The sequence below is a fragment of the Ursus americanus genome, chromosome 21, assembly GCF_024610735.1.
Source record: "Ursus americanus isolate L20-20 chromosome 21, mUrsAme1.1.p, whole genome shotgun sequence".
In the NCBI taxonomy this organism is placed as follows: domain Eukaryota; kingdom Metazoa; phylum Chordata; class Mammalia; order Carnivora; family Ursidae; genus Ursus; species Ursus americanus.
The window spans coordinates 30265048-30276997 of record NC_142147.1 but is presented as its reverse complement, the minus strand read 5'-3'; the positions used below and the strand labels follow the sequence as shown (position 1 = coordinate 30276997).

Genomic DNA, 11950 nt, shown 5'->3' with positions numbered 1-11950 from the left:
GCACTTCCCTGGCATTCAGTGAGCGCGGGTTCAATCACGCATCCTCCTTAGCCACGTAGATTGCTGTAGTTGAGAGTGCATAAAGGGCTTCTTCAATGGTTATCTTATCTCCCCTTGTAAGGTAGTCAGGGGAGGAGTCTCCCCATTTTGTGAGAAGAAGGGGAGGCCAAAAGACTGGCCCACGAAGCCCTTTGTGCATGGCCATAGTCAGTCATTGGAGCAGTTCAGAACAAAAGTTCTGATGCCTGAGTCACAAGGACAGAGATCTGGTGTTTGATGGTGTGGGACTGTGCCTGGGAGTGAGGGAGTCCATGTGTACATTTTGGCTCCCCACGGGTTTCTGATGTTTGGCAAAGGTTAAGAGTTGCTGGCCTCTATCAGAGCTTCTAGACTTTCACAGACACACAAATCATGTGGGGGTCTAAATAAAATGCAGACTCTGACGCCGTGGATTTGGGGTGAGACCTGCGTCTGCATCTCTAACAAGCTCCTGGGTGGGCTGAAGCTGCAGGGCCAGCAGACCATCGTTGCTTATGGTCCCAGATGTCCAGGAGCTTCTGAACCAAATGCAGGAAGAGAAAGGGTAGAGGTGTGGAAGGGAAGGCAGGGGTGCGTTGCGGCTAAAATATCAGGTACAAAGATACACACTTTGTGCCATGCACGTGGAAAGTGAAATTGGGATTGGACGGGCTTGCCGAGTCCCCTTTTATAGCGGGGGGCGCAGGGGTGCAAGAGCATCTGGCTCCGGGTCCCGAAACAGACCAGATCTGGCCACTTGCTGCTGACAGAATCCAAAGACAGAGAGATGGGTGGTGGAGAAACAAGAAAGAGATTTATTTCAGTGAGGCCGACACTGGGAAGACAGTAGACTCACATCTCAAAGCCTGTCTCTAAAGTGCTGAAAATACTTCCAGGTTTACATCAGGAAAATGTGGAGCAAAGGTTAGTCCGTACGTGCAGGTGGGCAGTGAAGGTCAGGTCCGTCATTATCTTGGTGTCAGTCACATGGGGTCTTGCTGGCTCAGGGCAGTCACTATTGCTTGAGGGGGTAGTTTTAGTCTCCATCAGGGGATGCGTTGCCAGCTGGGTCTTTTGCCTGAGTTAAGAGATAACCTGAAAAGAAGAATTTAATCAATTAGCAAGTACAGACTGAGGTCAGAGTGGAGGGGGTAGAAGTCCCCATTCACTCTTTCTTCTCCATTTAGCAGATCTGTCTCTTGATAACGCAACCCCAGGCCCCCGACATGGAGATGACCGTAACCACTCTCCCCCCTCTGCCACCCATGCTAGCCCTGTTATTTAGCACTTGTGAAACCAGGATGGAATGTCGTCGTTTCTCCTGCCCATACTATGGGTCCTTTGAGGGCTGGGCTGCTGTGAAACAGCCCCCCTGCCCCGTGTTTGCCACTGTGTCCCCCGAGTCATAGATGCAGAGGCTCCAGGACATCATGTGGCTCTACCCTCAGTCACAAGAGTCCCTAAACATCAAGATTAGTAGTGAAGAGTCTGGAACAGTAGCTAAGGGTACTGCTTCCGAGGATAGAGAGCTCCAGGTGCCCCAAACTCTGCCTCTTTGGCATAAGGGTTATTTTAAGCTCATTGTTTTTAAGAAACAGCAGACATAAGAAAAGCTCTGAAGACCTGAGTAGAAGTTACGACTGTACATTCACAAGAGAAATCTCCATTTGTGGGGGTACCTCCCTCTCTGTGCCAGGAACAGGAGGGTGACCAAATCTTTAGCAACTTGTCTGTGCAGAAGGCCAGGACTTAAATCTGCATAACAACCATATCTCTTTTGATTTGTGCTTTTTCTGGTAACCTTGCTTGACTGCCCTTCCCCCATCCCCCATCACTGCCTCAACATCTTATATCTTTAGCTGGAGACAGTATTTATAAGGTGGTGTCTTGGGCCCTTTTGGGGAGTTACTCAGTTTTCCTGGGTAACTCCCGTGTATATGGAAGGTATACATGTTATTTAAAGTCTGTTTTTCCCCTGTTAATCTTTTATTACAATGGGGTCGGAGCCAAGAACCTAGAAGGGTAAAGGGAAAATTATTTTTTCCTTCCCTACAATGCTAGTGCTAGCTTTCCTATTTACTACCTTAGCTCAGTTTTGTCCTCTGTAAAATGGGGATAAAAATGTTGTAACTGCTGGGACGCCTGGGTGGGTCGGTCGGTTGACCGTCTGCCTTCAGCTCAGGTCATGGTCCCAGGGTCCTGGGATTGAGTCCCACGTTGGGCTCCTTGCTCAGGGGGAGGCCTGCTTCTCCCTCTGCCTGCTGCTCCCCCTGCTTGTGCTCTCTCTCTCTCTGACAAATAAATAAGTTTGGGGGAAAAAAAAAGTTGTAACTGCTAATGGTACATGTGAAATAGATAATACACATCAATTACTTAACACAGTGCCCGCACACAGAAAGTAGCCAGTAAGCAGTTGTTGAAAATCACCACATAAAAAGGGGATGCCTGGAATCATTTATGTTTTCCGTGTGTTTGGCTCTTTAGTCAGGTCTAATAAGGACACGAAAAAACGAATTCCTCATTTCACCGTTACCTCAGCTGCTGGCCCAGGAACATAACTACAGCACACCTGCAGGACACCATCCTCACGTACTGTACAAAAGGACGGCTGAGGAGAAGGTCCAGCGTTGCCATGGCTACCCGGGCTCCAGTGGGCATTATCCCGGTCACTCCCCAACTCACACTCCCTACACATCTTGGAGTCAAGAAAGACAGCATCACCACCCAAGGTTGCAAAAGCAGCATTTTTGTGGACGACGCAAGAAATGTATGTAAGGAAACTTTTTCTTATTCTGTTCTTAGGTGGGCCCTCAATAGGCTCTCTTGAGTGCAGTCGGGTGTGCTGACGTTGCAGGTTAAAATGGGGCTACCCTAAGCACCCCCTGAAATTATTCTTGGAGATGGACCAGTATTCATCCCTGTCAGGCAAAAATTGGGTGATCACTTCTCAATTCTTCTAGGTTAAACTAGGACAGATTTTTATATGCTTTTGTTTTAGTCAATGGGTCCCCATATTATCTTGATTTCTGTGCTCCTGAGAAGGATGCCCAGTGTTCCAATGATGACAGAAGTCAGAGGTGAATCCTCAGGTGTGGCTGGATGTTGGTTCCTTTTGAGCTCTTGAAGGACAACATCACAGGAAATGAGAACATTGGCACCTATGTGGAGATGGCAGTGAGATACAGGGCCCCTTGGGCATGGTTTGTGACCCAGGCACGACCTTCTGCACTTCATAGACCGCTGGTGTCTAATAGAAATACAATGGCAGCCCCACAAGTAGTTTTAAACATTCTAATGGCCACATTTTTGAAAAACTAAAGATAGGCAAATTAAGTTTAATAATGTTTTTTATTTAACCCGACATATTACAAAATATCTCAGCATGCAATCAGTATACCAAATTATGAATCAGGTATTTTATATTAAGTTTTTAGATGGAAATCTAGTCCTTGTTTGACACTTAGAGCACAATTCCAACATAGACAACAAATTCTCATCAGAAATACTTAATCTGTATTTGAATTTCATAAAATTTAAGGTAGATTTGCATATTCAAGTTGTTCCAAACTTATTTTTCAATAACTCATCAAGTATTGCTTTCTTAATTTAAATTGAAATTGATTAAAATTAAAACTTCAGTTTCTCCAGTGGCACCAGACACATTTCAAAGGCTCAGTAACCATGAATGGCATGCGAGTGCCAAGTAGGACACAGCAGCCAGTTCGCCCAAGGAGAAGGGGAACTGCTATCCCTGAGCTATTGATCGGGAGCAATAATGAAATGCCATGTTTCTACCATTTTAATTGGTCTTTGGGATTTGGAGAGTTAACAGAAATATCCTCTTTCAGGAACATCAGTTTGGCATGGATTCATGATATTAGTGATATTAACACTAGTACTGCTATTCCTAGTGACAATGACGTGCATTTGATAGGCGATATCAAAGCCGATCTTTAGAGCAGCCTTATAATTGGTATCATGGGTACTAGGCTCTTTTCATTGATAAAGAAACTGAGACTCAGGGTCACTTATCAAAGTGGCCAACTTGAGGTTTTATATCTAAGTCTACATAATTTGATCTTTTAATTTCACTCTATGGAGAGTTAGAATGACTTCAGTCTTATGACTCTACTAGTTGTTGAAGTATTAAAATAACTGTGTTAGTATTACAGTTCCAAATGCCCCGTTCCCTCCCAGCAATCCTTGCACTTGTCCCTCCCCATTAACTGAAGGGATCGTGCCTGGCCCAGCGTCCTGAGACTGCCAGCTCTCTTCTCAAAGCCCACGGCCAATATCCACTCTGTTGAGGTGGCGCCTGCACTTTACCTGTTGCACGATATTTAATACCATTTTAAATATCACCCCTGACTATGCTATTTCCCCAAAAACGAACTCAAAATTAGGCCAAAGGGTCCTTATTGAGCACTTATTTTGTGCTATATTCAAGTTTGTGTTGATGAAACAAGGATATTAGACATGGACAGTGTTCTGTAGGATGTTTATTTCTAAATTTTATTTAGAAAATAATATATAAAGTGTTATGAATTCAGATGCAAAGGATAATGTCTATTTCTGCAGTGTTTAAAATAAAATGAGCATTTTTCTGTTTTTAAAGACTATTCCGACAGAATTGATTTTTGTTGACCTGCTCTACCAACTCGATTTGTAGGTTGTTTGGGGGGGGTGTGTGGTTTTGTTTTGTTTTGTTTTTTTACTCAGAGTATTTTTGAGTTATTGAGTATATTCATCCACCAGCCTCTTTGAATGAATCTTTCTTGACCACAGACTAGGTGCAAAGCCCCAGGACAAGCACCACAGTCATCATTTATCAGTAGATCAGTCCCATGTGGGTTCCGGACTCTCCCCCTGCCCTGTTTAGATTTCTTTCTGTCTCACCCAGATGTTCTCCACTGACAATCCCTTCGAAATGCTCTTATGTTCATTGTAGATGCCCCTCAGCCTCCCACAGAGGACACTTATCTCAGGTTTGATGAATATGGGAGTGCAGGGCGACCCAGAAGATCAGCAGGAAAATCACAAAAGGGCCTAAATGTGGAAACCCTTGTGGTAGCAGACAAGAAAATGGTGGAAAAGCACGGCAAGGCAAACGTCACCACGTACATCCTCACAGTCATGAACATGGTAAGGGAGTTTGTTAGGACTCCAATGCTCTGGTTTTCCAGAACAGCCAAAAATCATAGAATATCCTTGTACGGATTGGATAGCAGATATAGCCACATAATTTTATTGGAAAAAAATTGAGTTTTGAGGAAATTGGCTTTATACATATATATATATGCGTACGTTCAATTTTGTAAAATTGAAGCCTGCATAGTTATAAATATGTCTGATTGTTACACAGAGTTTTGGAAATTTTTAGATTTTGTTTATTTTTGTTTGATTTCAATTGTTCCAACAGGTTTCTAGCCTATTTAAAGATGGGACCATTGGAAGTGACATAAACATTGTTGTGGTGAGCCTCATTCTGCTGGAACAAGAACCTGTATGTGCCAAACTTCACTTATTTCTTAATTCATTCCGCCATTCAGCATCTACTTATTGAATACCTACTGTGTACCGATCCGTGAACTAGTCATTAGAAATTCCAGCAGGAAAATAGGCTGACCCTGTCCTCAAAGAAAGTACAATCTAATAAGATTGTGTATTCAAATAACAAAACATCACAAAATAATTATATATATATAATGTATATATTATATATATATTATGTATATATAATATATATATTATATATATTATGCATATATATTATATATTATATGTATATATAATATATATAAAATGGCATAAATATTAAATATGCATATATAGTGTACATATTACATTATGTATAAAAACACACATTTTATGTAGGCTTCGCAGGGAAGGTGCATTTGATAATAGATTTAAGGGTTAGTTGGATTTTGCACATTGGATATGCTGGGTCATTACAGGTAGATGCAAAAAGATATTTTGAAAACATACTGAAAATAAGTCATCAGAAAATTCTTGTAGTAAACCTGCTGTCTCCCCAACAGCATCTTAGGTACTACAGGGAATTAATAAGGAGTATTTAACTGTCCTCGAGTTGATTACCTTGAGGTGCAGGACACAGGCATGGAGTAAATCATAAAACCAGAACATATAATAAAGTGTTAATTGCATGGCACCCACTGCTTTGTAGTGTTTTGATGCTGAAACTGTATTTTTCTGGGGTGGAGATTACCAAGTGTTTTAAGTCCCCCGTGGCTTCTCTTCTTCATCTGTAACCCCGGTAATTAATGTACAAAGCAAGGAGTCAGAGACAAGACAAAAATTAATCTCATCGTCCAGGTGTGTAGAGATACAGAGGTCAACAACCTGTCACATTGCTCTTGGAATTTTAGAAAGGTAGAAAGGAGGGTGTGTGTCATTGGGAGACACTTTTGCCTTTAACCTGCCACTTAGACTTTGCCCAAGGACGTGGAAGCCGGAGGCATCCTAATTCACGTGTAATTAAAGACCTCATCTAAAAGCCCTCAACTTGACCCAAGTCAGTAGTTTTAAGCAAAGATTTTGGTAAATAATTATCTTAAAGCTAGGTCCTGTCTTACCTCCTCAGAGTCTTATAATTATTTGTTTCTAGATCCATTCAGTGGGCTTTCATTTTATTGATTGATGGACGGATTGATTTTAGTCTGTGATGTGCCAAGCCCTTTGCTGGAAATTATAACTTGGGGGAAGGAAGTTGTGGTCACTACCTTCCTCATGCTGTATTGAAGAAGGCATTGAACTTTATCACCATTAACTTATAATTAGGTTCTAAAACCTAAAACAGTTTTATAAAGGTGGTACCAACATGAGATGAACATAGATATTCCTAACTGGTATCAGGTTATTATTTTTTTTATAGAAATAGAACTAGTCATAAAGTATACTACTAAAACTCTGTAATTACTTTAGTTTTAGGTTTGTTTTATTTTTTAATCAGTTGTCTCCAACCTTAGCTCAAGTGTTTTCCTCTACTGACCTTTCTCCCTAGAAACATGTTTCTGTGTTTGCCTCTACAAGTGGAATGATTCAACGTTCTCACCTCTGACAAATTCACACTCTGATTTGTGTGGGTTTCCCTTAGGGAGGATTATCGATCAACCATCATGCAGACCAGTCTCTGAATAGTTTTTGTCAGTGGCAGTCTGCCCTCATTGGAAAGAATGGCAAGAGGCATGACCACGCCATCCTACTCACGGGATTTGACATTTGTTCCTGGAAGAATGAGCCATGTGACACTCTAGGTAAGGTATGAATGGATGCTTCACTCACACCTGTGAAAACACAGTATGGGAACTGTCTACTGGGTGGGCGGCCCTAAGGATCCTTAATAAGGAGACCTGATATTTAAATTGTGGAGTGGTATCTTCTCTGTACCCTGTGGTGAATGTCGTTCTCTTTAACTGAAGTCAGGGTGGAATGATGAGCTCATTTCCTTTATTTGTTTTGTATTTTTCTTTATTAACTCTGTTGGTGATCGTTGAGGTAAATTATTTAACTAGACGAGTTGTGGTTTATTCCATAAGCACACCTGGGCCGCTGAAGAGTGTTTGACTGATGTCCATGGTGCATCCCTGTGCCCTTGGGTAGTAGTGCATCCTTTAGAAAGTTACTTGACCTTTAAAGGACCCAGCTGTTCTATACATGCACAGAACAGTGAGTGGGGACTGTGTCTTCTGCATCTATACTGTATTTTCTAGTATATTCCATTGCATACAGTAGGAACTCACCAATTGTTTTGATGAGTTAATGATCGCCTAGATCAGTTTTGATGATGGTGGTGGTGGTGATGATGGTGCCACTGATGCTAAATGCCTATACATTAAGTTTCTCAGATCATCTCTTGAGCCTCAGAGCAGCAAAGTGGGTGCAGTCCATCCCCCAAGTGTGTATTTAATACTAACTGGGTACATACTCCTGGTCTGCGTATGAGGACCCAAAACTGGGAAGAAAGACATTTACCTAGTATAATGTGGTTCAAGATAGAATCAAGCACTGGCTAGAATGATTTTATAGCTGCTCTTAGAAGGAAGTCATTTTTGAAAACAGAAGCATTTATCACATTCTAGTGAAGAGGAGAAAAATGCATTTAATTTGTTCACATCGTTCAGACCTTTCCATGTTGTCTGCTTCAGAAAAAGACCAGGATGTATGTTCTCTTAGAAAATACACCTTGAGCTGTAATGCTAATAGCCTGGTAAGTGAACATTTTGCACTGGTTTAACTTACATAAGGCATATAAATGTCCTGCAGCTTCCTGTTCTGTATGTAAAATGGAAACAACCTCATAGCGACTTCACAGGGTTGTGAAAAGGATCTGTTGATGACAAAAAAGTATTAAATACTGCGTTTATCTGGGAAGGACAAATAATCCTATACTTTTAGGGTTTTCCTGCAAAAAAAAAAAACTAAACACATTCATCAATTAAACTGAAATTAATTATGTTAATGAAACTAAAACTGTGCAGAACATTTTGAAGCCATAAGAAATGATCGGGTATCTGTATGTGTGCCCTTTGGACTAACCCTTGAAGTTGCTCTCTCAATAGGGTTTGCCCCCATCAGTGGAATGTGCAGCAAGTACCGAAGTTGTACCATCAACGAGGACACGGGGCTCGGCCTGGCCTTCACCATCGCTCATGAGTCAGGGCACAAGTGAGTGAGCCCGGGATTCACCACTTTATATGAAAACCAGTTGGGTGATTCATTGGCATCTCCCTGATGATAATGGTTGGTCATGTCAGAATAGATAAGATAAATCTGGGGTGAAGCTTAGAATCGTACCTGACTATAAGGAGAGCTCGCTCAAGAAAAGCGAGTCATCGTGGGTGTTGCTTTTTTTAAACAACACTGTTTCACAGCTGCACAGAAATACACTGTGGGCATAGATGGACTGCAAGTCATCCAATGGACCCCCTGGTCTTTTAGGAATGTCTTCCATGTTCTGCTGCAGTGAAGGTCCTGTTAGTTCATTAGACCGAGGAAGTAATCGGGCAGACGTGTGAATTCGCAGAATGTAACGGCATGTTGATTGTTCAAAGGCTTTCGGTGCACACACTGGACGTTCTTGTATGGGTGGCATTGCATGTACGTAATATTCTCTTCACTGGTGTTACTAAATCTTTCTTCTGTGAGAACAGAGCTCTGAATGAGGAATGAGAAACCTAAGAGTACTGAGTTGAATTTATAAGGCACGAAATCTGGTGCCAGCGCGGTTCTGTAGAGGATTTTCAAACATTCCTTGAGCGCAGCACCCACGTTGGAATCAGCACGCTGCTTTACAAAATGACTTGCAAAGGGCAAGCTCTCTGGATAGATGAGCTTCGGAGCGCTGGCGCGTGCGCCTCGTGTTCACCATTTATGTTGAGCGCTCATTCTCAGAGCATCTGAGTGATTTCTGACTTAAAAGCAAAATCATCTACACCACAACTGTAATTATATTTGAATATTTTGGTGCTAGTGTCTTTTATGAGCATGTTATCTTCACGAAATTTGAATCATGTATGTACACAGCCACTTTCTTAGCAACGTATGAATGAACCGATTTTATTGTGAACACTGGTTCAAAAATGCCTACTCGGCGCAAGGCCCCTTTGTACAGAGCAGGAAAGGAACACGAATGTCAAACATCTAAGTTTGTGTCTGTACCTGTCACCTACTGACCCTGAACTTCCTTATCACAATTTCACAATTGGTGGCAAGGGGGAAAAAATGTGGTACTTGAAATAAAAGAATTTGACTATCCCATCATTTTAATTTAGCTTAGATATCTTGACCAAAAGTTTCTCATCCTTAAAATATATAGCAGACATACCATTATTGATTTTGTGGCCAAGACATAATAGAATAAAACCCTTAGTATTCTTTAGAATTTTCTACATGAATTTTACAACACTACAGTTGCCTCTTTTTTTCTTAAAAAAAAAAAAAGCTTTTTAAATTTATTTTAGAGAGAGAGGAGCATGCAGACAAGGGGAAGGAGCAGAGGAGAGGGAGAGAGACTAGCAAGCAGACTGCACAGAGCCCCACACAGAGCTCAGTCTCACGACCCTGAGATCATGACCTGAGTTGAAACCAAGAGTCGGGTGCTTAACCGACTGAGCCACCCAGGCGCCCCTACAGTTGACTCTTAACATTGGTTTGAACTATGTGTAGAACCGCTTAGATGGAGATTTTTTTTGATAAATACAATACAGTACTTTATTAAGTATTTTCCTTACATTTTCTTTATAACATTTTTTCTCTAGCTTACTTTATTGTAAGAATATAGTATGTAATATATGTAACATACAACACATGTGTCAATTAAGTTATCAATGTAAGACTTCCAGTTAGCAGTAGGCTACCAGTAGTTAAGCTTTAGGGGAGATAAAAATTACATTTGAATTTTCAGCTGCAGATGGGGAGGGTCAGTGCCCTTAACCAATATGGTGTTCAAAGGTCAATTGTATAGGATAACTCATTTTTGTCTTTCTTCTTTCTTACAACTTTGATAACTCTGTCTCTCACTTGGGTTCATTGATTGTCCGTGTATCTTCTTCCTTTGATTATAATTTGGAAAACAGCTTCACAGAAAGCTTTCTGTTTTCTCCTTTCTATTTCAGCTTTGGCATGATTCACGATGGGGAAGGCAATCCCTGCAGGAAGGCTGAAGGCAATATCATGTCTCCCACACTGACAGGGAACAATGGGGTGTTTTCCTGGTCTTCGTGCAGCCGGCAGTATCTCAAGAAATTCCTTAGGTAAGACAGAATAAAGCAGGGTATTCCCAGGGTGGTGACAGCAAACAGTGTTCAACAGATGTTTAAAATAAATACTCAGTGGATTGGTGATGATGGTGGTGATAGCAATAGTGACGATGATGATGATGATGATGGGGATGGGGATGGGGATGCTGGTGCTGGTGATCATGATGATAATGATACTGTCATCATTGCTATTGAAAAACTACACTGAAGATCTAATAACCATGCTAGATGCTCTGCACATGTTGCCTCATTCAGTCCTCATAGCAGTCCTATTATGATCCTTAGTCTGGTTGAGGAAACTGAGTCACAGGGAGGTTAATTGTGTTAACATTCTACAGCTGTTAAGGTGTAGACATAAGACTCACACTTAGGTCTGCTATGACTCCAAGATCTATGCTTATAACTGTCTCCCCTCAATGACCTCCAGAGATTGCTAGATATACTTTTTACTGTGACTAATTATTTTAATCTGGTCAATCGATTTGGTCAGAAGAGCATTAAAAATGCTAAAATGGTGTGCATGTTTTATAATGAATGGAATATTGTCTTGCTTAGCTATTTTGTTTAAAATGGCCATGAGCTAGCTGTATGTCCAGAAGATGTCCAAAGGGGATGATAGGTATATAAAATCCATTTGAAAACTCAAAACTCCTACATGGCTTTAGTAAAATGGGACTTAGGAAGGTAGCACTATGTGATTCATATATAATCATGATGAACCCAAAGTTGGAATTCTTTGAAGTTTCCTCTAATTTTATTTAGCAACAATGTGTATTTGACCGTTGTAATTACAATAGCACTCCAGTTGTTAATATATATCTCATCATGCTATGTTGACTCATAAGAACACTCAAGTTCTAATCCCATCTCCCTTTGACCAAATGTTAGGGAAACTAACAGACTATCTCTGGGAATGGATAATATTTATGCTTTTTTCTTAAATTGTACTATTGCATACTGTTTTCAGATGTTTACAGAATTAGTAATACACATAGGCAAAGCTGATTAAACGTAAGGTGTCTAACCAAATAATATCCCAAAGAACAGTAAAAACTCGACAAGCCTTTTGCTAATGGTAAGTTTTATCAAATAGAAGATTATCTTATTAGTTATAAATTTATGATGTGGGGCTTGAAGTTATCTTTTCTATCTCA

At 40.9% G+C, this 11950-nt stretch overlaps 1 protein-coding gene across 1 annotated transcript in view; it reads left to right on the top strand.

Moving 5' to 3' along the window:
* The first annotated feature begins 2508 nt into the window (after nt 1-2508).
* ADAMTS18 (ADAM metallopeptidase with thrombospondin type 1 motif 18) overlaps nt 2509-11950 on the top strand; it is a 73012-nt gene continuing 63570 nt past the window's right edge. Inside the window, exons 1-6 of the mRNA XM_045796049.2 lie at nt 2509-2789; nt 4967-5160; nt 5438-5521; nt 7133-7292; nt 8598-8703; nt 10653-10790. Of these exons, the coding sequence (XP_045652005.1) occupies nt 2651-2789; nt 4967-5160; nt 5438-5521; nt 7133-7292; nt 8598-8703; nt 10653-10790 (821 nt within the window). The 5' untranslated portion in view covers nt 2509-2650. The remainder of the gene's footprint in view (nt 2790-4966; nt 5161-5437; nt 5522-7132; nt 7293-8597; nt 8704-10652; nt 10791-11950) is intronic.